This window comes from Fusarium coffeatum (assembly GCF_003316985.1).
Source record: "Fusarium coffeatum strain FIESC_28 chromosome Unknown BRIP53273_contig_34, whole genome shotgun sequence".
In the NCBI taxonomy this organism is placed as follows: domain Eukaryota; kingdom Fungi; phylum Ascomycota; class Sordariomycetes; order Hypocreales; family Nectriaceae; genus Fusarium; species Fusarium coffeatum.
Window position 1 is genome coordinate 170,596 of NW_022157831.1, and position 26,483 is coordinate 197,078.

Here is a 26,483-nt window from a genome sequence, read left to right on the forward strand (position 1 = left end):
AGCTTACAGTATGTGACTATTTTAGTGATGACCTTCGGCTTTATATGTAAGCTTTTAGACTGTTGCTATGACCAGTGCAATGGGATGTGCTCTTATGGTGAAGATGCTTTTCACCGACTCTTAACAACGAACAGTATGCAAGAAAAGAAGCTTCTTTCAGTGGATGTACATGCCTTCTTGGCCTTCCAGTACCAGGGTGCTGGGTGTCGCTTCTGTGTATCCGTATCCGCAGGAATAGCCTATGGAGAAGCAGATGGATGCCAGTTGATCCCAGGTATTTCGGGTTATCAAAAGTCCGGCGATAACCGCACTAAGCCTAATTCACTGCCGCGATCAAGACAATCAACGGATCGGATGCGCTCCAGGTGTTTTCGAAGGTTGAGCTTGAGCGCGCTGCAAGCTTCTTCACAACTTCACAATCAATGTGAGCTTGCTGAGCCTTATCCACCCTGCATCATCACAAAACATAAGGCCAATCCATCAATATGGTTGGAAAAGTCAGCGAAAGGGTCCTCCTTCGGGAAGGTATAGTTCATCATTGCTTGTCCCTGAAGCAAACTGGGCTGTTGCTCATGACAGATTGCTAACAAGATTGTTCCAGGCCTAGAGAGGACTGACAATGGCATGAAGCTGACACAATGGCCTGATGTAACTCCCATCAATCAGAAGAACTACTATACGTACGACTACCCCTTCTCATACGCGACCGACCCTTACTGATGATTTGGTAGAGATTACATGAAGCGCGATGACCAAGTTCTTGCCCTTCGTCTTCAAAGCGATGCGACACGCGATCGACTAGTACAGAACGCCCGCGACCGAGACCGCGTTCTATCCAAGACTGCCAATGGTGAACTTCCGCTCCCTGTCGCAGATCTACCCGACGAAGATGGCGCCGCGACACCATCGGCTGGCATAGACCCCTCCAAAATCATTGTGATTCACCCTGGTAGCCAGAACCTTCGCATAGGCTTTGCGAGCGATGCGCTCCCCAAAACGATTCCCATGACCTTAGCGACAAAGTTCCCCCAAACCGAATCCGAAATGTACGAGGCCCTCCCGCGACGACAGTTCGAGGCCAAGACCGTTGATCAGCAATATGGCGAAGAGTGGTCAAAGAAGTACAACAAGATGTGTAGTGACCTTAAAGTCGAGATGCGAGCCAACAAGCGCAAGGTCTTGCCCAATTCGAAAGAGCTTGTTCAGACATTCAATCGCCGTACAGAACCGGAAATTATCCAGAAGCACAACGACCCGCTTGAGATTGAATGGACCGATATCGAAACACTTGAAGACCCTGAATCTTTAGCTTCGTGCTTCATCGGACACCAGGCTGAGCGTGTCCCCGACGACTCGAACCCCAAATTCAAGCTCTGGTGGCCGATGCAGCTTGGGCAATGGAACGAGGATGGATACACAAGCCAGGAACACATGTTTGACGACTTCGAGACCTTGCTCGACCGGGCGTTGAGACAGGATCTTGGCTTGAAGAAGAACAGCGAATGGCAACAGTACAGTTGCGTCTTCGTCATTCCCGATTTATACGACAAGAAATATGTCGAGCAAATCTTACGATCTTGCATGACATGGTTCGAATTCTCTAAAGTCTGCTTTGTCCAGGAGGGCATGGCCGCGACATTTGGTGCTGGATACACGCAAGCCTGCGTTGTTGATGTGGGAGCCCAGAAGACATCCGTCACCTGTGTGGAAGATGGCCTTGTCATGGAAGATTCCAGGATCAACCTCAAATATGGAGGTTATGATATTACTGACACCTTCCTCAAGATGATGCTTTACGACAACTTCCCTTACCAGGACATGAACTTGCGACGACGATACGATTTCCTTCTTGCCGAAGAGCTCAAGATTAAGCACTGCACCATGTCACAAGCAGATATTTCTGTCCAGCTCTACCAGTTTCACGTTCGTGCACCTAACGAGCCAACACGGAAATACCAGTTCAAGACATATGACGAAGTTATCTTGGCACCGATGGGAGTGTACGATCCCGCCATCTTCGACAACAGCACCAAGTTGAGGGGACGACGCAAGTTGGTTGAGCGATCTTATAACGCCTATGATGTCGATATTCCCGATGACCCTACCTCTGCAGCTCAACTAGCTATCCTCGCCCTCGTCCAGCCATCGATAACATCCAACGTCAACGGATTTGCGCAGTCGCAGGCCGATGTTTCAACGCCTATGAAGGAGAAGGGCCCATTCTTGTTTGGAAAGGACGGCCCCGCGAACGGAACCCCCATGGGCTCTCATGCTGGATCTCCCGCTCCAGAGGGTGTTAACACACCGGCTCCCCCATTTATTTTTGGCGCAAAGGATAAGGACGGCGTCAACGGAGGTAGCCCGGCCCCTAATGGGGGAACTCCAGTTCCTGGAACAACGCAACCACCTGCAGGCATGTTTGTCGATGCCGCTGCCCGCACCGCCAAGTCCATCGCTATCGAACAAGATGCCGTCCTACCAGTTGCCCCTCTCGATATCGCTATTCTCACAAGTATTCAGAACGCCGCTAAGAACGATGAGAAGAAGTTGAGAGATCTGCTGGGAAGTATCATGGTTATCGGCGGTGGTGCCAAGATTCCTCACTTCACAGTGGTGTTGGAAGAAAAGATCAAGGCCCGACGACCTGACCTCAACGATAGAATTCTTGTCAGTCGAAGCGCAAGAGACATGGACGAGCAAGTGGTCACCTGGAAGGGTGCCAGCGTCTTTGCTAAACTGTCTACCAACGACTCATGGATCACCCCCTTCGAGTTTGAGAGATTGGGCTCCAGGACTCTTCACCACAAGGTGCTCTGGGCCTGGTAACTGAAAGCGAGCTGTTCTAGGACAGGTCTGGGTTAATGGAGTTCTGGTAACGGCACGGAGTCTGGATTCACTTGTACTGTCTTCACTGAATGGATAAATATAGCATGGAGCAAGTTTTGAAGGTAGCCTTAGGTAGATATGCGTTACTAGACTGGGACGAAAAGCCACTAGAAACATGTTTCTTGGTCACTATGAATTAAAGTTGATACTGTACTGTAGCTGTAGCTGTGTAGTTAGCGAATCGTAGGTGATCTATGGTGTAACCGCCTCCAACAACATTTTGTGAAAGCTTGATAACTAAGCTGAATCAACACACTATCACCAGCTGCAAACTTGGGTGATTCCAAGACATCCATGATTTCATTGACATCCATCCAATCTTGCGATTGCTTCAAGGGCGATATCGGGTGCAGACATGATGCATCCAGTCCAGCTTATGTAATGGCCCCGTCATTTCTTAAAATTCCCGACATCCGAGCTTCCCTTCATGGAAAGCTTGAGCTGGACGTGGAGCTGGAGCTTAATGTTAGCCCGTTCACACTCCCCGGTCAGGTCAGGTCACCCATTTGCTTAGTGCTATTATTGTTTAGCATCATCGCGCTTAGCACCACTACGTCAACACTTCGCGCGCCCTGGATTCTCTGCAATGTGATGCACTCTTCACGTCTGAACTATCTCACCATTTTTTGCAATCCTTATCTCTGACCGAACCGATTCGACCGGAAAATAATCAACGGCCCGCCATGCTGCTACGACATCTTCCCTTTGCGTCGTCAACGACGCCTCTCCAGGCACTGACGTACCTCCTCGGCATCTCCCTCTTCTCCATCTCATTTCTTGTCTTCCTAAACAGCTCTGTTTCTTTTGTTATTACCGATTTGATTGGGCAGAAGGAAGGCGTTGGCGATGTTGTAGGAACGCTCGGCTTCGTGGATGAGCTTGTTGCGCTTGTCGCCTGTCCCGGATGGGGTCTTGTGTCGGATCGTCTGGGTGTAAGATGGGTTGCTGTTATTGGATATGCAACAATCGGACTTTCGTTGGCTTTGTTTGTACAGGCGACGAATGTGTATCCTCAGTTATTGCTGGCTCGCGTGTTATTCGCAGTCGGCGCATCCGCAACGTAAGTCAGACAGATATAATACCCATGGATGAGTGGTGCTAATTGTGTGGAAGGGCGACTATGGTCACTGCTATTTTACCGTCTTTGACTGATGACAGTAACGATGAGGAGGATGAAGCCCGAGCTAGAATCAAGGCGCTTCAGAATGCGACTGCTCGCAACAGCATCGCCTACTCTGTCGAATCCGAGTCAACTATCACCCAGGAGCGATACACCCAGTCTGTATCTGAACCGAGCATAAAAGGCCCATCTGATGCTGCGGCTGGAAGACCATCGAAACTAGCAGGCTTCGTCGGACTCTTCACTGGATGTGGTGCTCTCGTCGCCTTGACAATGTTCCTCCCACTCCCCGCCAAATTTGGCGAGGACGAGGATACAACACCTGCTGAAGCTGTGTCTTATAGTTTCTATGTCGTCGCTGTTGTCGCATTTGCTGTGTCTTTGTTTGTCGCTATCGGTCTTCGTAACATCAAGGGTGAGGAAGGCAAGGGCTTTAGAGTTCTTCTTGGACTCAAGAATGAGAATGAATCTGCTTCGGGGTCTGATGGAAATGGCCGACAAAGGGTAAGTTAAACACACTTGAATATTGTGCGCTGTTGCTAACATGGTACAGAAGCTGGCGCCCTATCTAAATCTCATGAAGGATTCAGTATTCCTTGGTTTTGTCGACTCACGAATCGGTCTCGGATACGTCGGCGGCTTTGTCGCTCGAGCCTCAAGTGTTGCGATTTCGCTTTTCATCCCTCTCTTTGTCAACACATTCTACATCAGCAACGGTTTCTGCAAAGGCTCGCCTCACGACCCATCGCCCGAGCTCAAGGAGGAGTGCAGAGCAGCTTATATCCTGTCTTCCATCTTGACTGGCGTCGCGCAACTCATGGGTCTTATTTGCGCACCGATTTTTGGATATCTCGCCAGTCGACCTGGCCGTATCAACTACCCCATCGTCGTCTCGACCGTTTTCGGCATCGTGGGCTACGTTATCCTGCCACAACTCGCCAGCCCTGAGATCAAGGATGTAGACGGCCGGGGTGGTAGCCCTGCCATCTTCTTGGTCGTCTCTCTCCTCGGCATCAGTCAAATCGGTGCTATCGTCTGCAGTCTTGGATCTCTCGGTCGCGGTGTTCTTGCAGTCGAGCTGCCTCGCGCAGCGCGCCCGGAAAGCCTCCTACAGCCCGAAGACTACGAATCTGCAAATGACGAGAATCGACCTCTTATTAGCATCACAACAGACCAAGAGTCGGTTTCGCGTATCCGTCTTAAGGGCTCTATCGCCGGTGTCTACTCGCTGTATGGCGGGTTTGCCATTTTGCTACTCACAAAGTTGGGAGGATACCTGTTTGACACGCTCTCGAATGGTGCCCCTTTCTACATGATGGCCATTTTTAATGCTGTCTTGCTTGCGTTTTCTCTTGGAATGGATGCTTCGCGTGCGTACTCGCATCATGCGTAAGATAGTTTTAGTCGTGTATTTAGTATTGTAACTCTAAACGAATGAATAAAAAGCGATTTCCCTTTTCTTTAATCAAGTGTCTCAAAAGCGGGTTGTCTAGGAGTACATCTCACTTTGTCTTTTGCGGCAGCTTTCCAAGTAAAAGAAAAAGGAAACAAGAAAGAAGTCCATAACATACACAGTATCGATACTATGTTAGAACTACTACAAGGTGCATTGTCGATTAGTCTCGCCGGGGTCTTAGCAATGTAATGTCGACTTTGAGCTCGAATTGTCCTTTGACCCAGGAACCGCCAACCATGGACTTTTTGTTGCAACATCTAATAATACTACGAATACTCATTTCACTTACGATTCAGAGAAAACTTGAATGAGGTGTGTAATGCTTCTTGGGAATCTAAACAGTATAGGCTACGATACTCATCCAGCGGTTATCCAAACATTTACTCACCCCAAGGGGGGCACTTAACCCACAACCATTTGAGGCTCAGGGTGTAATACACGGAAGGTGTGATCGCGAGGATTGCGTTTATCCAAGTTCAAGAACTCTCTGATGTCCCTCTCTCTTTTTTGTTGAGCCTCCTCAGCCTCATCGGGTCGGAAAGCGTTCTTGAGATTCTTGCCCATGTCCTTGAGATCATCGTACATTTCGTGGCACCAGTTCTTCATGTGATAGCAACAGTTTCCCTTGGGGCGAACCTTCAACGGATCCAATGATAGGGGAGACTGGTCTCGGTGGCCTCGGAGTCGGGAGTTACCTTTAGTATCCATGGTGGATGGTTATAATGGGTGCAAGACTACGGATGGATAGAGTGGAGGGGGATGTAAAGTGGTTGTAAAGCAAGTCTAGGTGATAGTTGGGCTAGCAAAAGTATACCAAAAGAGCACTTAGCTGTTTGTGGGATGAAGAGAGAAAAAAAGGAGTACTCTGAGGGAATAGTAAAGGGGGAATTTATACTTTTCCAAAAAAGATGCCAATGCTATTTGCTCTGGACTGTTCAGAGAAATAATTTGACTGTTCAGGCTCAGTCTGAACAAGCTCTGGCACTGCTGTGGTCGCAAAAAGGTCACGGGATAGCCATCGTTGGGAAAAGGGGCTGGGGAGCCAGAGGCCTCGTGCAGCAATCCTGAGCGCTGGAGGACCGCGATAAGTTGAATATACGCTCATTTTGATGCTTCAAATTGTGTGAACTGTAGAATATGAGGTTTGAAAGCTATAACAATGTAGCTGTGGCTTCGAATAGATGCATAATGCAGCCACGCTGACTTGAGCCAACAGGTGCAGGATATTACCTAACCATGAGCCACAGCAGCCAGGGTAAAACAGTCCAGACTACTCAGACCGTTCTTTGAAAGCTTCTAAAGAACATACATGTTGTTAGAGGTTCATCAGGTTGTGTTTCGTTAAAAGACTGCAAAGACTGCTTTGTATGGCGAACGTACGGATGGTTGAAGGGATACCCCTGAATCGTCCTTTCAGCATAAAGTATTTGGACTTCAGAACAGTCTCACGAGCTCACAGACTCAACGGAAGTGTTTTCTGGTATTATAGGATGTACTTGTGGCTCATAATTCTGTAGTTGTGTAATCCTGGTAAAGTGGCTATTTCGTCACATATAATATTTCCCTAGCATATTTTGGGCTGGGAGATTGAACTTTAGGCGTTTGAGCCACTAGAACACTAGAACAAAGAGATTTACCAGTTTACAGGACGCCTCCAGGTTTATTCGTGATAAAATAATAGAGTGACGCTCCCAAGACCCTGGCGGGAGGGACGGCTAGCAGCACGGCGACAGCAACCCAACTTGAGTTTTACATATACAGCCGGAGACAATAAATCAAATTAGAATACGAGTGCTAATAACGACGAGAGGACGCAAGTTCGTCTGTGTTTTTGTTTCGATGTTGGCAAAGGCTAGTCTCAGTTCATGGTATTCATCTCGACTGACATCACACAAGGGACAACAAAGATATAAGAGCATTTCAATTGAATTTTGTACGGAAACCTTTGAGAAGACCTATAGGACAGAAATACTTCTGAGTGCAGCAGAGCTAGTGAGAAATGAGCTCAAATCCTCCCTATATCACGCAGCACTTTCCCTGAGCGGGGACATGATGAATCCAGCACAGGGCAAAAACCAATGGTCAACTAATTTTTTTTCATTTCAACCTGTCGAAAACAACGAATATGACATCTCCCCCCTTCTTATATCGTGACGAGGAAAAAAGGAAAAAGGGAGGCTGTGGACATGACGTTGACCCGTGAATGCGATGAGACGTTGCAAACAAGGGGCTTTATAGGCGCGCTCTGGTGAGAGACGGGCAGGCGATGGGCCGGGCAATCTAGTTGCCGCCGAGGCTGGGGAAAGCAGACTGGTCGTTGGTGTTGATAGCAGCGTTGCCCTTAGCAGCTCCTTGAGGAGCGCCGCCGCGACCACCGCGGTTACCACCACGGCCACCACGGCCGCCACGGCCTCCGCGAGCACCACCACGGGTGCGCTCGGGCTCGACGAAGCGGGGGTCGAAGTCGACGGTCTGCTTGACCTTGCGCTCTCGCTGGCGCTGAGCCTTGCCTCCGGTAGCGGCGAAGTACTCCTCCTCCTCGTTCTCGAGGGGCTTGGCGTTGGCCCACTTCTTGTCGAGCTTGCTGCCCTCGTTGGCCTCACGGACCTTGGGGCCAGACTCAAGAGCGGCCTTCTTCTCAGCCTGCTGGGCGAGGTAGTCTTCGTAGGAGATTTGCTTCTCGGCCTCCTCCTCGGCGGCGGCCTCAGCGGCAGCAGCCTCCTCAGCAGCGGCGTCCTTCTGCTCGTCCTTAGCGATAGCCTCGCCGGCCTGCTCATCCTTAAGCTCAGCCTGGCCTTCGTTAGCACCCCAGGACTGGGCAGCCTGCTTGTCGGAGCCACTAGAGTTCAGTCAGTATGTGGGAACACACGGCAAGATTGGAGTAAAGCATACCCGTGACCACCGAACTTAGAGGGGTGTCGGTCGTCTCGCTCATGGGCGCGTCTAGCACCACGGCCACCACGGACACGGGCACCAGCACCGCCTCGGGCGCCATCACGGGGAGTCTCCTCAGTGGATCGGCCCTGGTTGCGTCTAGCACCAGCACCACGATCCTGGAAAGCTACCCAGGAATCAGCATTTAGATCTTGAACCGACATCCAAGGCACAAAACTCACCACCCTCGTTACCACCGGGGCCACGGCGGTTTCCTCCGGCACCAGCGGCCCTTACGGGAGCTTGGGGCTCGACATTGCGCTTAGTAGTGCGAGCAGTGTTCTTGTCAACGGTCTTGACAGGAACGACGGGCTTCTCCTCGCCGTCACTGTCGTTGCCTGTACGGTAGTCGCTATGTCAGCACGAGTGATCGTAATTGAGTTTGAATCAGAGTTGGGCAGCATCGAGAAGTCGATCTAGCTGATTGATTTTTTCTTCTTTTTCTCGCGGGGAAAGCGGGGATGTGAGGAATCGTACCGAGGTAGGCAAAAGGGTTCTGGTAGTAAAGTTAGCATTGCTGTATGCGTAGCTGGCGATTATAGCATTGTGCTTGTTTTTGCCGTGAGGGGATGTTGTCGTGGTAGGTTAGGGCAAGCAACCTGGGCGATGACGAGTAACAGGAATGAGGGGCTGGTTTTGTGATCGCGGACAAGAGGGAAGAGGTTTGGGAGAGGGAAGTGACGGCAGGGAATAGAAGCGTATAGGGATGAGAAAGATAATGCGATCACTGAAGCCGTTAAGAGCGAGTGTCTCAATAGACTTGACTCTGTTTAACGGCGTTGTGAAGCAAAATTCCCATTCCCAACTCTGCGCAGCCCAAACACCAATTCCACCTGGGACCTGCACTGAACCGCAGCGCAGAAGCAAACACCAAAAAAAGAAGAACCAAGCACAAGGTCGAGTCGAGTCGAATCGAGTCTCGATAGCTAAAGAAATGGTGTTTCGTACCTTTGTGACAACCGACATCTTGGGTCGTCGCCTTGGGCTAATCGCCTTCCGTCCGGGGCGTTAATTCAAATTGAGGGCGACGAAGAGTGGTCTACGGTCGCATGACCTTGTAAGAGGAAGAGCTTTGGGTGGTTTTTCTGCCTGGTAGAGGGGAGACGGGAGAGGGCAGAACGGAACGGAAGCAGAAGGGAAAGGTAAGGTAAATTGTTACGTTAGGTTAGGACTAGGTCAGGTCAGGTCCGAGTGGAGAGGAGGTATTAGGTATTAGGTATTTCCTGGCTGAACTGGAATCAAAGTCACTGGACTGCTAACGACCTAAGGTTCTGATCTGAGGTGGTATTTTTTTCCCCGGTTTGGTGTGACTTGTAGACCTAATTCTTGCCCACGCCCAATGAACATTTCCAATTACATCTGCTATCTTCTCTCTTTTACTGCTTCTCTCACCAACTCAATTGCTTCCATCAAGCGGGTAGGTACTTATTTACAAGGTACTGTGCTGGGCGTTTACAGCGCACAACCAACTGCTACTGGCCGCTGTGGGACACTCAAGAAACTCTGACGCAGCTGACGCTAGAAATGGGAACCCAGTCCTCGCTTAAAGCCATTTCCTGCAGCTGATATAATTGAATTTTGGTATTTTGTCTCAATTTTGTGAGTGGAATCTCTTTTAGTTAGGGCATGGGATGAAGTGCCAGGGAACATGAAAAAAGAGGAGCTGAGCAAGACTAGACCTAGCAGAGACGAATTGACCCCGCGGTTCCATCCATGTTTTGAGAGAGCTCCAGTCCAAACCTCATGACGAAATCAGATAATACAGCTACGTGTAAATCAGATCGTAATAGACAAGAGTCACCAGCCATTGATATTACCAATAAATAGCCGCCGCAAACTCAAAAACAGAATAACAACAAATGTACCTTGGCTCACGGGAGTTCAATCCCTCATCGTATCCCTCAACTCAACTTACCTGCCATCTTTTTATCGTTTACCCCGCCAGAGCTTAGCTAGGGCACGTTTGGCTGGTGGAATTCTCCATCTCATTCCCCTCCAACGTCACCATCTCAGGCTTTGACGATCATCGTGCCGTCGTCGCCAGAGTCAAATTACTAAACTCGCTGTCAGTTGGCAGTTGAATCTCGTTCAAAACGTATATCACTGCTTAAAGCAACGTCTAAATACCAATCTCAATTGCATTCCATGAATCTCTTCTACACAAGCTCCATTGCTCAGTACTGGCTTAGACCTCGCTTGGCTCTGTGCCTCGGCCGTCCGCTTCCGGTACCGAACCGATTTGCATGCTCTCATAACTACGTACCTCTCAGGAACTGTCCTGATGATCATGATGATGGTTTCGACCTTCTCATTGGCTTGTCCAACTAAAATCGCTCTCTTTACTCGATCGATCAAAGAGCCTCCCTTCTCCCACGATGTTCGCATTGTTTACTCTAGAGGCACTAGTCGAATGTCTGGATTAGTAAACCTAAATTTGAAGCTATCACAAGAATACCACTCCTCGTTTACAAAACACATCAGTAGCATGTCTGCATAGGTAGGTACCAGGGTGTTAATAACATACTGCCGTGTAGTATCCATCTACCTTCCCGTAAAGAGCCGTCTCAGCTCAGTTCCAACTTTGCCCCAATCACTTCCCTCAGATTCTCCAAGTCTCGGCCTTTGCAGGCCTTCTTCGCTCACACTCGCTGCCACCCTTCTCAACTTTCTTACTCCCTGGTTCTGTACTGGTCCTGTCATCACAGGCTGGTAGCGGTCCAGATACTCTGACGATCGCGGTGCGGCATGAACCATCCGTTGCGATTGTGACGTGAGCTGCGAGGACAGAGGGCTGACCGTTCTGATTGTTGACAACGGAAGCGGGTAGGGTGTTCGCAGTGCCTGGTCTGGGTACTCAGGGGGCGTTCGATATACTGAAGTGTTGGCTTCCGAACGATTCATGTCTGAGCTACGGGCAGGGGCAAGTCGAGATGAAGGCCGTTTCAGGGGCTCCTCTCTGACCCAGCTGACCGCTTGTTTGTGTAACAATTCGGAAAGCTCACTGTCTTTGCTATAGTTCTTAGGGGATTCGAGAGCCGGTCTTATATCGTAATCACGAGGTGGCATTGGGGATCGAGAGGCTGTAAGTACAGCTGGAGATGGCGACTGTCGCGCACTCTGAGGGTTCAATATCGGGCTCTCTGAAAGTGATCGCGAAGGACAGGCTGAACCCGGAGCTGAACGAGGCTTTCGTAGGGGTGGGGGAGTTTGTAGATGTGTGTCGATAGTAGGTACTCTGCGGCGCGGTTCGTGTTTAGGACTGGCCGATCGTTGCATGAAGAGAGGTATCGGCTTCAGAGGGCTCGGTTTGAAAGATGGTCCATTGATAGGATCGAAAATGTCGACCCAGATGACTGATTTCGAAGTATCTCGGAAGTTGCTAGAAGAGTTGCTGGCCATGCCTTCATCACCTGCGACTCCATCGCCAGTGCGTTGAATAGACGGTTGCCATGTGGATGGATACTGAGACCTGTAAGTCAAGCTCTGTGTTGAACGACAACGCATCTTACCTTTGAGTTGCTCTTATTGTGGTTGGCCTCCCATCTCTTCCTCGTCAGTCCACCGTCCACTTTCTCAACTCGCCTTAGGCCTCTTCTTACAGCCACACTCTCTTCTTTTACTCCATCTATTTCGACCTCGACCACACAAGGAGCGCAAAGCGGTACTTCGTTCACTTCCTTCCCTCCACATCCGTCTCTTCCACTCTCTTCTGGCTCCTCATCCTGGAAGAGCTCCTTTACTCGCACCCCCTGGTAGATAGCTCTGCTCCCATATAGCAAACATCCGTAGCAAGCCCGGTGCCAGAAGCACCAGCCAAAACTGACACACTCGTCACCTCGGAAGATCAGCTCGCCGCAGACCCAACAAATGGCAAGATTGAGAAGCGCGGCGTGACAGGCTGTGCAGGCGAGGCGTGCAGAGCGCCCGATGATCTGGGGCGGGCCTTGAGAAACGTGAAAGCAGAATGTGCAGGTGAAGATGTTGGTTTCGTTAGGATCTGGCATGTTTCAAGCATGAAGAAAAGGGTGTTCTTTCGGTTATCATGTTAAGGGCGGCTAACAAAGGAGCGTAAATGATGAGAAGACTCAGCGAAACGGACGTCGGCGTTTGCCTATCTCTAATAAGATCATGAACGTTTGAAGACGTGACCAAGGTAAAGTGAGGAAAGAGGGAAAATATGTTGACATACACGGGGGGGGAAGAAATTATCGATATAGAATGGCAAGTACAAGAGTGGTCCAGGGAGGAAGGTGCATTCACTGTGTCACAAAGAGCGAACATAATAAAACGGTACGTCATGTCTAGACATGAATATGTGCCTATATTCATAAACAATACAAACAATTACAAATGCAAGATGAACTGTCCTCATCTGATGTTTGATTCTCATAACATGGTCCGTTTTGCCTTTACGCCCCTAAACCCCCTAACCATGAGTTGACCCGGATCCTTTGCCTTCTGTGAAAACAGCATACCAGCAGTTCTGCAAAATAATCAAAAAAACAAAGCCACATTTAAAAAAAACAATCTCAAAACTCCATTAAGCAAAGCGTGTTTCGTCATTCGCTTCTTGTGTCCAGCTCTGGGTAGCTGTGAACAGACTTTGGTGACCAACATGTTAATAGTCAGAACTAGTAACACTCACACATCCTGTTCCAACCAACCTCCAGAGTACAACAGACACGCAAAGGTCGTATTATGCATTCGTTGTTAAAAAGAGTGGGACTTCGAGAATTAAAACTCGAACTCTCACAGTACACCAATAGTATTGGAAACCTATGCTCGGTTCTTGGGTCGAGCAAGCATGTTGAGCCGGCTCATACTGAGAACTGAACGCTTTTTCATGGGGCTAGCGGTAGCAGGGGTACGCGGAAGCCCACCGGTCTTCGCCTTCTTTGCACTGGGAGTGCCACCAACAAGTCGAGGGGCAAGAAGGGCCTCGCCTTCAGGAACGTGCTCAGCCTTGCGCTTTTTAGCGGAGCGCTCTGCTTTCTTCTCCTCCGCTTCTTCTTCATCCCAGCTAGTCCTGTGTCGCTTCTTATTAGACATGCCGTGAGGTGCGCCGAAAATAGTCTTCTCGGTATCAGGCTGGCTGTTCTCCTTGTTGGGACCAATAGGAGAGGTAGGGCCAGGGAAGCTACCGGGCATCTTCGCATCAGGCTTAAGTGACTGTCGTACTTGACGAATGCTGGACTGGCCGGGAGAACCTCCGAAGCCTAGCACAGGAGCATCTCCAAGCTCGATAGTGTGATCGCTGCGGAACGTGAATTTGCCGGGAATAGAAGCAGGTGCCGCAGGTAGAGTCTCCTTGTGCTTGAGAGGGAGTTCCGGGAGAGGTCTGAAGCCACTAAGGTCGGGGTACACCACATCTCCTGAGTCTGTATCTGCAAGTGCTGCATCAATACCCTGGAACTGTTGGTCTTCCAAGCTCCGTGTCGGTTGAGCCTTGAGGCAAGACTTCAAAGGAGAAGGTGAGTTTTGCTGGAAAGCGACACGGGTGACCTCAGGAGTAAACGCGACATGCTTGGTTACCTTGCGTCGAGGAGTAGTCAACGGAACAGGAGGCAAAGCCTTGTCTTTATCAGCCTTGGGTGGAGCGGGTGTTTGAGAGGTCGTGGGCTGGGGGATAGCAGTCTGGACATTGCCGGAAGGTGTTCGGTGTCCTCGCAAGATCGATTTGACTTTATCAAAGCGCCCTGCGCTAAGAACACGAGCTCTGGGTGTGGCTGGTTTGCTGGGGGAAAGCAGGCTTGGGGTGCTGGTGGATTTGGGCAAACCGCTCTTCAGGTCAGGCTTCGAGGGAGATTTGACCAGAGACGTGGTTGGCTTGCCTGAATGAGCAAGAGAGGCCTTCGTGGGACTCATGAGCCGCGAGAAGCTTGGCTTGGAGGCAGGCAACTTAGTCGCATCATTTCCGCTGGACTTGGGGCGAGGAATCGCCGAGTCATCGCGTGAGACGGGTCGGTTTGTTGACGCGTCGTCGTCCTCTCGCTGCTTAACTCGCTTTGAAGTCACGCGTTGCTGTGTGTTGGGGAACAACGGCGTCTTCTTGGCGGATGGGGGAAGAGCCATGGGAATACCGGAAGGAGGCATAGTAGACTTCTTCGGGGAGGGAGATTGTTGGTACTCATCAAGATTAGCTCGAGAGGATTTGCGCTTGAGACTTTGTGTGACGCGAGGTGTCGAAGGAGTAGGAACGTCCAGTTCAGCCTTTGAGGGTGAACGCTTCAGACCCGACTTATCAGGAGATGACGTTGGTGTTGTCTCCAGGTTCGCCTTTGACGGTGTTCGCTTGAGCGACTGGACAACAGGCTTGAATTTACCGTTCTGAGCTCTCCAGGCAGAAGGATGGTTTTCGATAGAGTCCATCTTCTTGAACTCAGCCATATGCGCCGCGCTGTAGCGATCCGATTTGCCCTTGGGTTTGGCGATCTTGCGTCCATCCACGTCAGGTCCATCCGCCTCGCGCTGAGCCATGAGGTCCACCTTTATCTTGGCCGCCTGCTCTCGAAGTTCTACCATCATTCGCTGCGCATCGCCGCTGAGGCCAGTGTCTGCGGTATCGCGCGTAAATCGGAACGTGAAATCGGATGCGGGTACCCCTATCTTTGATGGCGTGTCGGGTTGGGCGCCAGGACCCTTGGTGTCCTTGATATCTGTGAATCCGAGTCTCATGGCAGAAGAGGGTTCACCCATGGTGTGGTGGGCCTTGCTTGGGTGCATTTCCTCGTGAGGAGGCTTCATCGCGGATGAAGCTGGTGTAGAAGGCGCAGGGGCCGGCGAAGATGGAATAGCATTGCTTTTGTTCTTCTTGAGTTGTGGAAGTCGTTGGGGTGATTCGGCATCTTCAGTGACGGCCGCCAAAGTAGGCGCTGCCGGTTTCGTCTACAAGAAAAAAGTCAGATGGTTTTTCTCCCGAAACAGGAGTGATGCCATCGTGAGGCTTACCTTGGTAGAGGATGCCAGCCGGGCCGACCTACGGCGCGGGGGTGACATTGTGTATAATAATGGAGGTATGTGATCGGGACTCGATGAAGTTATGCAAGCTTTGAGCAATTAATTTCAACGATTAAGGGTTTGCGATCCTCGTAAGTTGATGTCTCTGGTATGATGTCAAATCCTGTTCTGGCGCGTTGAATCCAACATTGTTACTGGTGGGGCTCAATTGCTTTGTTTACATGGTCCAAGCTCCATAACAACCAGCGGGTGAGGCTGCGGCTACAGTGCTTAGTACCGTGCGCAATCTTCAGTACTGTGCTGTCATCTACCCTGTAGCATCAGATCCAGTAAGAGTGTCAAACAGATATCAATTCATCCATCTCGTCAATTCGGTCAGCAATCCTTATGCTCATTCATTGACAGATGCTCTCCATAAGACATATATGTTACTTTGTAACGGTCATGTTTGGTTTAAGCCCAAGGGCACGCCCGCCCGTTTTACAACGTTGAGACATACACTCAAACATTTCACACGTCCAAGCCCGGTGGCTGTAAGCTCTTACAGTTCGAAACCGAACATTAAAGACGATGTACTAGGTTTCTGCAAGCGTCCATGGGGTTACTGGTGATATGATCACAGAACCGACAATATTGAAGCATAAACGACTGACGCACAGAGTTATGGCGAGATACTGGAGTTCTGTCACGAGCAATGGCGAACGGTTCACAACATCCCACGCCCATTTTCCTGCACCAGATCGGGGAAACAAAAACGAGAATACTCAAGCCCTCAGGAATGCAGCAAATCGACAGGAAGCGGTGCTATGATCGAAAAGTTCCATTCAATAGCAGTATCTCACCACCGAATACGTGACTTACAATCTCGTGCCTGCGTACCTGATTCCCATAGAGGAAGCCCATGTGTACGTAGCATGTTGGCTGCATCCTGAGGATTCCAGCACTTACCATATTTCAGTTCCGGCTCCTTACCCGCCGTGATCGACGCAAGATCGAGACCGAATGGACTCAGATCATGCCGCGGTAATAATGTCGATATGGGCTGAGGATCCCCTCGGGGACCTTACAGGACAAGGTCAGGCTATTGCTGCAAGCCTCCGACCCAAGACACGCTAGAAAATTTCCAGAAACAACCCCCAGTCCGATAACAATAGCCTGAGCTCCGAGTCCCTACGATGGCAACCATGGCGCAACCACTTACATGTTGGTGCCATAAGCTACACAAGGCGCAAACCTAGTCAATTCAATGGTCGTCAGCTGAGGGGATAGGGTTTTCCGTCTCTTTCGGTGAAGAAGGTGAGCCAAAGTTTCGGCAGATTCAACCGATGCTAGGGTGGCTTGGCTACGGTGATTGCCCTGGGCATCTGGGCATGAGATCATGTTAGCACGACAACACATATAGTGTACCAGAAGATGCCTGTTTTCACGCAACAGCCCGACCATCGTGAATATGAGTTGTCAATGAAACAAGTCTTGATGCCGGCAATTGAGGAATTGTTTTACATACCAACCCTGAAGGCCATCATCACCTTGAAATCAACGTCACAAACACGACCCTCAAGTTGTCGACACAGGGCGGAAGCTAAGGCCCAACCAAGTTACAGCAGGAGACCGGCGCAGTTCGGGAGATGCAGGTCAAGCGGGTTCGCTAGGTCAAGCGAGACGAACCGCCTTCCTTTGGCCCTACTTGGCAGATCCTCGCTCGTTGGTGAAAGCAGGGATGCTTTTTGTGTGCCTGGCCATGAAATCTTAACCGGTCCATCAAAAACGATAGGGCGTAGTTGACACTCTTTCAATATTAACGAATGGTGCGTGCTTGCGATCAAGGATGTTGAGGTCAATCTGATGGTACGCGTATTCTTGCTTACTAGGCTGTTGGTACTCCTGCTTGAAAGAGTGGTTTATATCGCGCTGGCATGTCAAGAAAGCTATAGATGTCAGTGACCAAAGCATCAGCCGGAAACATCAGTCGAGAGCCTCAACTTTCGAGATCAAAACAGGATCAACCTAACCATATTGCCATCAACTGACAATCCCACAAAAAGCGGGAGATCTGGGGTAATAGCAGCAATCAAAATCTTGACCTCCTGAACCCACCGTCAAAGCTAATATTTGGTCGCCTACCCCAAAAGAGGATATCCAGACTGGAGACCGCTGACGGGTCCCCTAGATCTGTGGCTCCGATCAAACAAGCTATGCATGCAGGCAAGGAAATGAAGTGAACCAGCAGAGTTTTCAAAGCATGTTTCTGGAATCACACATGGAAGCCAATGCTTTCCATCATGTGAGACTCCACTGTTGCACGGCTGGGGGCTACTGTATGCACGTCTGATCCTAAAGGGACGGTGGACTAGGATCGTTATCCATAGTTGCGACTCATGGCGTCTAATAAGACCTAGGAAGAGCTATGATACATCATCATCATAATCGTAACACATTATGGGCTTGAGCTATTATTGTCTAGGACTATTGAGCTTCCAAAGATGGATAGCAGACTTTGGTTGTGGCCTCAGCGTTGTCGTTTCTGGAACCGTCGGTAACTTACATGAAACAGGACGTTGAATATTAAGTTTACTTGCCGACTGCCTGATTAACGCCGGCAATTCGAAAGAGTGATCATCGCCAATAACACAACAAAATACCGATTCTTGAAAGGCAGCCTGGTTGATCAACTTATGATGCTGGGATGCTGCCATATGCCGTCATTTCCATACGCTAAGCAATGACAAGCGTGCTCTGTCAAAGTGATGAGCACTTGAATTATCTGATTGATATGCAATAGAAGGTTGTCTCGCTTATCTGAATAGGCAATAAGAAGTACTATGGCACAAGAGTGTCCAGTGACTATACCTTCGTTAGTCGAGTGTTTGGGTTGCACAAGTCAGTCTCGTAGTCTGGTTTATGAGACAAAACCCAGACATCCGGAATATCTTGACAGCCCTGATATTCTTTGGCACACTTCAATTCAGGTGCAACCCGGTGACTTGTTTGACCACATGGTCTTCAAACCGTAGGACAAGTAGACATTGTTGCACAAATCTACGTACTGCCCATTCATGTTGTAGAAACACATGCTCTTACAAGGATGATTAAAGCCTGCGGATAATCCTCTTTGACCGGAGGTTTCGGAGGACTGAAGAAAACAAGGATCAAAACATCTTGAATCCTACAAGCGCTAAGCAGAAAACGTACACTATTGGACATTCACATGTATTGGCTGCTCCACAGGTGCTTGGGTGACCTGCTGTCGTAAGCCAAACTTCATCACGAGAAGCCTGCCAACCGGGCTCTACGGGGTTCGGATTTATGTGCGATGAAGCCAGCGGCGTTACAGATGTGAGGACGACTTGGACCAGGTGACCACAAGAGCTGAAAAATTCACAACAGCCTCACGATCCTCTAACAACAGACAGTTGTAAGAGAAGACTGGAGAGGTTGGGGTCAATAGCGGGACTCGTAGATAAACCCCGGTCGTCGGACCTCGCATGGGTCGTTCTCTGAGTTTTCTAGAACCGCCAGGGTGAGAGTCAGAAGAACCGGTGTAATTAAGCATGAAAGGATGATCAACCGCGAAATGACGAAGCCAAGTACGTGCTCAGCGTGCTGACAGCCAGACACAATGAGACGTTACGGTACCGTTGAGCTCTAAAATTCAGACTTTGCAGATTTCATCGGCGAAGAGAACTTTGAGAGATTCCGGCAAGCGTTGAAAATTTCTACAAAGATCATGATTGGCGAGATAGTGGATGCAGGACTCGAGGGCTGTCTGTCAAAGTAGACGAGCAACGCTTTCTGGCGCCCTACGCCACCAAGGCGCACCGTTCAACCACCAAACCGCCCTTGTTGTTGTCTCTTGTTGACGATTGAAGTATTTCCGGTGAGAGAGTGAGAGTGAGGGGGGAGCGAAAGCGGGGGCTCCGATGTTACAGCTGCCGATCAGTTCAACCAACAGAAAAGAGAGTGGTCCGGCGGCCGAGTGGTGAAGGAGCCACACGATGAAAATGATCGTGCAGTCAGTGCTTTTTGCTGATATGATAGCGACAGGAAACCATGGTTTTGTATGTTTATCGGTAGATCTCGAATAACAGCGAGGCCATAGACTGCTTATCAGTTGAACATCCTCTGGAATCCCACTGTCTCACTTATGCTCGGACTTGGTCTTATCTTGCGTGGGTTCAGCTGGAGTGTGATGAGCGGAAGGATGTGTGAGAAAAGAGCCTAGTTCCAAGGTCGAGCGAGTGGGATGAAAGTGCCAGACCAGGGCATGCATGGCTGCAAGTGCAAGAGTGCATCCAGACAGACCAAGACCAGACTGGAGTGAGAGTGAGTGGGCTGAATGGTGTCGTGCTATTGTAAGCCCTTCCCTCCCCTACATTACATACCTACCTAGAAATGCTTGTCGAGGATTGATTGATCGATTGCCGCTTCGTTTTATCCCTCATTTGGAGGATTAAGAGAAATCACATCAAGGCCCGTGCATTTGTTTTTGGCTTGTCGAATCCCAATGATGAAGAATTAAGGTCAAAGATGGAGGAGTCCGGTGGTGGACTGGTTTTTTTTAGTGGGTGGTGCCGCTGTCTCCTGTACTCCACAGCCCGTATGATGCCCACTTCAGTCCCGGATACGAGGTTTTAATTGGCTCAAGGGTTTTGGCCCTCGAGTCTTTGCAGAAAAGAAGGAGCGTCCTGGGCAGCCCCCTCCTGCCAATTTACATTACATAAAACCGTATTCCCTTGCGGCGTGAGTGATCCCCTTCTCTGTTATCGCAACCGTCCCCCCCCCAAGAAATCGACGCGAATTACAGCCCGTCTTTTATCTCTTCGTAGAATTTCTTACGTTTGTTTTGCAAACACCCTGCGACACTGATAGGATAGCCGCTTGTTAGACGCGTATCAGTGTCCTTTCACATCACATCACATCCATACTATCTTTGATAGCCAAGCGTTGTCTCTGACTCTTCTCAGCACCTCAGCAGTGCTGACCCCCGTACGACCCCCAATCCGGGCTGCATTTGCTATCTCTTGCGCCCGCTGTCATTACGCCCGCAACCGCAAAGAAAAAACCCAACGGGCGCACACTTGCCTGTCTTGATTCTTTACGCCCGTCGACTTGACGTTCCACCCGTCTTCGTCACGTAACAGAATTCCCGTTTTGCGTTTCTGGGGCGTTTGCCGCTGCGCGGCAAATCGTCTAGTAGCCCGGTCTGGGTAATGGCAGACAAGATGTCAATCGATAAGGCGGATCCTGCGCAACACCAAAACAACAACAATCATCTCAATGGCCTAAACGGTCATCCTCGGGACGAGACCGACTCTCTCGTTGGCTCAAGCCCTGAAGGCGATCATCACCCTGCGATACCCTCTGCTGCTAATGCCACCCAAGAGCCTCAGCAGCCCAAGAGGAAGGGCGGCCGCAAGCCTGTAAGTCTTTACTCGGTTTCATATCTCACTTACACCGTCTACCATATCATGCTTCTATCATCCACGAGCAAGGTTTCCTATCAGGAACAATGTCACAGCACGATGGCGCCAAGGCAGATCACTTTGACGTTGCGTCTTCCCCGCTCCCTCGAATCTCACTCATCTCTTGACGACTGAGACATCACAATCTCTACATACAAGATCATCTAGAATAGCTACTAACAGGCAATGTCAAGATCTATGCGACTTCCGAAGAGCGAAAGCAGAGGAACCGACAGGCTCAAGCTGCCTTCCGTGAACGTCGAACTGAGTACATAAAGCAGCTCGAAGAGACCATCCGCGTCCATGAGTCCAACCTCCATAACCTCCAGGCGGCTCACCGCACCGCCGCCGACGAGTGCTTGATGCTTCGATACAAGAACTCGCTACTTGAGCGTATTCTTCTTGAGAAGGGAATCGACGTCCAGGCCGAACTTCGTGCAAAGACTGGCAGCCCCAACCTGGGTCCGACTCATATGCCTCAGAACATCGTTCAGCCGCCACCAATCCAGCGTGCTATTATGAACCGACACCACCAGTCTCGCCGATCGAACTCGAATATCGCTCCCAAGGCCGAGCCTGTCCCTGTGCTGCCACCTCCGCTTCAACCTCATTCGAATGCTACCTCACCCAAGAACCGCCCGACACCATCGTCTCACTCGAACTCCCCTAGCAACACAGGTTCCGCCTTCTCTCCTGCTGCCTCAGATAACATGTCGATGCGAGGCTCGATGACAAGCATGTCACGCCAGCAGATGCCCCAACAGCCGCAGCAACCACAGCAGCAGCAAATGTCTCAGAATACACAGGCCCCTCGACCTTCAATGATGCAGAATGGTGGTCGCGGACAAGGTGGATCCGGAGCTTCTTACTATCCTACCCCTGCTTTCCAGAACCATATTGAGCAGCTTGGTAAGTTATTCTGCCTATCCTATTATCAACAATACATTCTAACACTTTACCCACAGAGCAAGAATACGATGCTCAAGCAGATATGATTGATGAGCCTGAAATGGAAACTCCGGCTGGCCATGGAGGATATCCGTCTGGCTACAACGGCGAGAACCAACAGCCCATGATGATGTCGCCTGCCTCCAGCGGTCCTGGTCATCAAATGACACCATCCCACGAGCCCGTCCAGCAGCAGCAGCAACAGCAGCAGCAGCCCCAGACTACACACTCTCAGTATCCGTCAATGACCCAGTTGTTGGACCAGAACGGTCTTGATTGGGACCCTTTCGGATTGAGTGCCAGTATGGCGTTCCCCAACGGACAGCAATTTCAGTTTGAACAAGCCAACATGAGGTGAAATTGTAACTCGAAAACAACCTCTGGAATTAGTCCTCCAGAGGGTCCACTCATCGACAGGCGCCTGCAGAGCTGACGAAGTAGGAGGTCCGGTCCTCTTACCAGCTCTCGTTCAAGTCAAGAGATCCATGGTTGGCCAAGATTCTCGTGGGATTGAAAAATTCCGCGTTTTTCGGAAGTTGGCGCACCACAGGCATGCTACATGAAGACAAAAACACTTAACGCTCGCACTTGATTGAAAGGCAATCTCGCCGCGACTGACTTGTTGGTTCTTCTGCGGGATGTGTGATAGATATATCCCACCGCAACCGACTTGGACAACAGGCCCCCCCTTAGGCCGAACTTCAGCACATCATCATGCAGCGTGGAGATACGTTGCAGATGGTCAAAAATTATGATACCCTTCCGAAGGCAAGACCTGTCGACGGACTTTACGACTATAATTCAGGACAGAAATATTCGATATAGAGCTCCCTTGCGTTAAGGAGTTTCAGCAATACTATATAAAAGCACTTAATCATTGCTTCTTACGAAAGTCAGCGACATGCCATTCGATAACCGATATATGCCTGCTCGTTTCAAACAAATACCAAGGGCAATGGAGTACAAGGAATTTAAAAAATAGGAATGTTATATGATGGTGGTTTTTGCGTGGATTTGCTTCAGAAACCCAGAAATGTTGGTTTTTAGGGGTTTACTAAAAGTTTAGTGATCAGATCTAGAGTCTGTTGAAAGCGAAGTTGTTTTCTTGAAGGGATTCAGTATAGCGAACGCAGCTGTGGACGAAATCAAAGTCACATTGTGAAGTGCCTTCGTACATAGCACGCATCGAATACCATATTTACTACATACATTGCCCCTGAGCCAATTGACCATTCCCTTTGTCGACCCTTCTTGCGAGTCAGAAGTCGAACCAAGTTTTACCCCGGAAATATGGACACGGACCTTTGCACGGTTCCCCGTGAGGATTCTTGAAAGCAAGGAAGCTTGACACATACCCCGGAGAAGTAAGTCACGATGCGGGACAGCGAGGTTGTTCCACAGGTGACATAAAAGACTGGTTCATTTTCGATAGGAGCAACAGTGTACAGTTCCATTGAACCCCATTGTTTCTGTCCAGGCTTCCACTGAACCTTGGCGCTATTCCGGCTTTCCACGACTTCTGTTATGCGTTATGTAAGTTTTATCAATAGCTTCTTCACGGTTGCGGTCGAGTGTTGGGGCTAGAGCATAGATGTGAGATTGGGCGGGTCGGTGCGGACGCGAGAGAATCAGTGGGACTAGCTCAGGATCTGATATGGATCAAGATCGACGGACGGCGTGAGTTTGTTTTAATAAGTTTGGGGAATTGCGGGTGAAAACGGTCCTGTCCTTTGGGTGCAGTTATTGGTAGCTGCGGAGGTTGACCTTGACCAAAGAGGTTCATGGGGATAAGCCCGGGAATGATATGGGATGAGGTTTCTTTACTTTGAATACACTGTACAGTTGCATTCGGCTCACGCTGTGTGCATGTAATTGTTTGCAATGTTCAACATGATATCGTGGCCTATAACGACGAACTGGTGAAATCGCATCCATATATATCGTGGAGTTATTACTAAAAAGCCATCACGACCATAACGACAACAGCTACGCTGGCCCAACATCCCGTGTCCTGCATGTGAGGCGCTGCACTATTCCAAAGCACTTTGGACTCACCGGCCTTGTCTACGCCGTCAATACTACAGACCACTTTGCACCCCTCGTCACTTTCCCCTCGACGAAGGAGAGAACCCCTTTGTCCAACATCCCTCTCCAGCCTCCCCCTGTCAAGACTTCTCTTATCCTCATTGTCCTTAGTAACATTCTACACCATCTCAATCCACTGGATCTGCATGTATGCTGCATCACCAAGACTCATATTACCGCTCCACGAACCACCGTCACTCCACGCATTGAGAATGATCTGTGCCGGGTCCTTGGGCGTCCGAAATTCGATGCTGGCTACCTCTTGCCCTTGTACATACCACACAGATCTTTCAGATGTCCAATCCAGTCGATGCACAACCCAATCATCCCACTCAATACCCTCTGGCAAGGTAGCGTTGCGGGTAGCTTTGGGAACCTCATCACCGTCCTCCATAAATGAGGCTGGTTCGTATACTGGATCCGGTTCTTCGGATCGCGCGTCATGATCTCTATATCGGCTTCTTGCACATCTGCTAGCTCTTCACCCTCTAGGTAAGTGAACAGAGCCATGCATGCACCCGTGCTGCCGGTGACACGAGCGAGCATCCGCACCGAGACGTAGTGATACGTTGGCACGGATTCGAACTCGGCGGCGCTCTGGAAACCGGGCATTCGCATCGTCCTCATGGTGAAGAACGTGTCTGAAGTTGCATCGTCATCGTCGTTTTCTTGGATGTAGATGTTGTTTGGAGAGTTGACCATGAAGACAGTTGCGTCGCCAGAGAGACTGACACCACCGCTCTCACGATTGTTCCAATCTTGAATACTCCATGCGTTATCCCAGGCGTCACTCTTGAAGTAGTCGCTCGTTATACCTGCTTTTCTGGAAGCATTCTTAACAGGACTTGGGACTTTGGCATATTCTGCAAGATCTCGGAAGTCATAAAAGCTGTGCTGTGAATAGTAGGCAGAATTGGAGCCATTGGTGAGATAGCATTCGCAGTCATTGTCAGTTGTTGATGTTGATGAGACACGACTGATAGTGGCTAACACGATGAGCCGTAGACAAAGAGAGTGAAGTGACCGAGACATGGCTATAAGTTAACCATCAAGCAATGGACATACAGACAGATTGAATCAAGAGATACATTTTCACTGATTAGCATCGTGAGCTGAGAGCTCCAATATAGCTTATGAGCTCCTTAGTTAGGTCTATGCGCAAAGAGAATGGTCGAGGCCTTCAAGTGAGATGACATTGAATCCTATAAGTCCGATAGTTGGGACTTAGTAATCCATTTGAACTCTTTAAACGTACAATCTCAGAGTTCAGCAGAAATGTTTAACCTTCACTCTGTGATTGTGAATGCCTGATCATCTCCCTTCGATAGATGTGAAGTGAATGTGAATGTCCTCGTACAGTACCTCAGTCGTTCATGCAAGACGGCTTCATGGTGCCTCACGTGACTAGCTCCATCCACTCGTCCGGCGCAGTGTCGCCTAAATTATGCAACCAGCGTCAGAGGCGCAGCTGATTTATCATTCCGAGTTATCCAGTCGCAATTCTTTTTATTCAACCAACCATCATCGTCAAGTTACGATTATCGATTTCTTGATAAATTGCGAAGCACATATTTGCTATCCAATGAATCGCTGCCAGTGAATCCAATTAACTGGATACTGAAGACATCATTCGCTCTGCTCTGCTTTGCTTTGCTAAATCCAAACCTCAGGTGCATAAGTATCACGATGACACTGTCGATTTTCGTAAACTCATTTTTGGGATGATAGACCTTTCAACATCGCAACCACCAACGCAACACTCGCCATGTCATCGCCAAAGCCTTCCGCCGGCGTAGAGGAACCGGTCACCAAGTCGCCGAAGCCAGAGTCACCTCAACGCGACGGCGCGTCCGAACCTGCGGAGGAGAGTTCTGGTCGCGAATCTGGGGAGGCTTCTGAGTCGCCAACTGACCACAACAATGAAGCCGATAAGGATGCGCCGCCTCTGCCCAACGAGCCGGCTCCGGATGGACCACCTTTGCCTAGCGAACCCTTACCTTCTGGACCGCCACTGCCTAACGAGCCTGCGCCGCAACAGGAGGATGATGGTTGGGATTGCCAATGGGATCCAAACACACAGGCTTGGTTCTTTGTAAATCGCTTCACTGGCCAATCTCAGTGGGACAACCCCCGAGTCGCCACAAGCGCTACCGTACCTGCCGCTCCAGGTATTCCTCAACCCCCAGCATCAGAGAAACCTGCAGCTGGAGGTTACAACCCAGCCATCCACGGCGACTACGACCCGAACGCTTGGTACGCTAAAGGGGGCAACGAAGATGATCAGACCGCAACCACAACCGCCGGTATCATCGACCCCGCCGAGATTTACGCCTCAACAGCTACTTTTAACCGCTTCACCGGACAATTTCAAGCAGCTGGCGAAGGACCCGAGCGCCACAGTGACGAAGCCAAGTCGAAGCGCCAAATGAACGCCTTCTTCGACGTTGAGGCCGCCGCCAATGCCCACGACGGCCGCAGCTTGAAGGCTGAGCGTTCGGGGAAGAAGCCTTCCAAGGCGGAGCTCAAACAGTTCAAGGAAAAGAGACGAGCTCGCAAGGAGGAGAAGCGTCGCGCTTGGCTGCGGGACTGATTTGGGAAACATCATTTTCTTATCTTCGCATACAAGGTGGCAGCA

General features: G+C 49.9%; 9 protein-coding genes across 9 annotated transcripts; 4 read left to right on the top strand and 5 right to left on the bottom strand.

Moving 5' to 3' along the window:
* Positions 1–485: 485 nt before the first annotated feature.
* FIESC28_01364 (uncharacterized protein) lies at positions 486–2,826 on the top strand (the record flags this gene model as incomplete). The annotated part of the gene is made up of 3 exons (XM_031155515.1): positions 486–525; positions 602–680; positions 732–2,826. The coding sequence occupies 3 exons, from the start codon at positions 486–488 to the stop codon at positions 2,824–2,826; spliced, it is 2,214 nt and encodes a 737-aa protein (XP_031020462.1).
* A 743-nt stretch (positions 2,827–3,569) lies between these two features.
* FIESC28_01365 (uncharacterized protein) lies at positions 3,570–5,399 on the top strand (the record flags this gene model as incomplete). Its single annotated transcript, XM_031155516.1, has 3 exons — positions 3,570–3,946; positions 4,000–4,510; positions 4,560–5,399. 3 exons carry the CDS (start codon positions 3,570–3,572, stop codon positions 5,397–5,399), a joined length of 1,728 nt encoding a protein of 575 aa, XP_031020463.1.
* Positions 5,400–5,864: 465 nt separating this feature from the next.
* FIESC28_01366 (uncharacterized protein) lies at positions 5,865–6,170 on the bottom strand (the record flags this gene model as incomplete). The annotated part of the gene is made up of 1 exon (XM_031155517.1): positions 5,865–6,170. One exon carries the CDS (start codon positions 6,168–6,170, stop codon positions 5,865–5,867), a length of 306 nt encoding a protein of 101 aa, XP_031020464.1.
* Positions 6,171–7,742: 1,572 nt separating this feature from the next.
* Positions 7,743–8,911, bottom strand: FIESC28_01367 (uncharacterized protein; the record flags this gene model as incomplete). The annotated part of the gene is made up of 4 exons (XM_031155518.1): positions 7,743–8,301; positions 8,355–8,523; positions 8,579–8,748; positions 8,874–8,911. The coding sequence occupies 4 exons, from the start codon at positions 8,909–8,911 to the stop codon at positions 7,743–7,745; spliced, it is 936 nt and encodes a 311-aa protein (XP_031020465.1).
* Positions 8,912–10,937: 2,026 nt separating this feature from the next.
* On the bottom strand, positions 10,938–12,400 carry FIESC28_01368 (uncharacterized protein; the record flags this gene model as incomplete). Its single annotated transcript, XM_031155519.1, has 2 exons — positions 10,938–11,858; positions 11,906–12,400. 2 exons carry the CDS (start codon positions 12,398–12,400, stop codon positions 10,938–10,940), a joined length of 1,416 nt encoding a protein of 471 aa, XP_031020466.1.
* Positions 12,401–13,172: 772 nt separating this feature from the next.
* FIESC28_01369 (uncharacterized protein) lies at positions 13,173–15,392 on the bottom strand (the record flags this gene model as incomplete). Its single annotated transcript, XM_031155520.1, has 2 exons — positions 13,173–15,281; positions 15,345–15,392. The coding sequence occupies 2 exons, from the start codon at positions 15,390–15,392 to the stop codon at positions 13,173–13,175; spliced, it is 2,157 nt and encodes a 718-aa protein (XP_031020467.1).
* A 5,171-nt stretch (positions 15,393–20,563) lies between these two features.
* On the top strand, positions 20,564–22,121 carry FIESC28_01370 (uncharacterized protein; the record flags this gene model as incomplete). Its single annotated transcript, XM_031155521.1, has 3 exons — positions 20,564–20,773; positions 20,989–21,724; positions 21,781–22,121. 3 exons carry the CDS (start codon positions 20,564–20,566, stop codon positions 22,119–22,121), a joined length of 1,287 nt encoding a protein of 428 aa, XP_031020468.1.
* Positions 22,122–24,103: 1,982 nt separating this feature from the next.
* FIESC28_01371 (uncharacterized protein) lies at positions 24,104–24,880 on the bottom strand (the record flags this gene model as incomplete). The annotated part of the gene is made up of 1 exon (XM_031155522.1): positions 24,104–24,880. The coding sequence occupies one exon, from the start codon at positions 24,878–24,880 to the stop codon at positions 24,104–24,106; it is 777 nt and encodes a 258-aa protein (XP_031020469.1).
* Positions 24,881–25,613: 733 nt separating this feature from the next.
* Positions 25,614–26,438, top strand: FIESC28_01372 (uncharacterized protein; the record flags this gene model as incomplete). Its single annotated transcript, XM_031155523.1, has 1 exon — positions 25,614–26,438. One exon carries the CDS (start codon positions 25,614–25,616, stop codon positions 26,436–26,438), a length of 825 nt encoding a protein of 274 aa, XP_031020470.1.
* Positions 26,439–26,483: the final 45 nt, after the last annotated feature.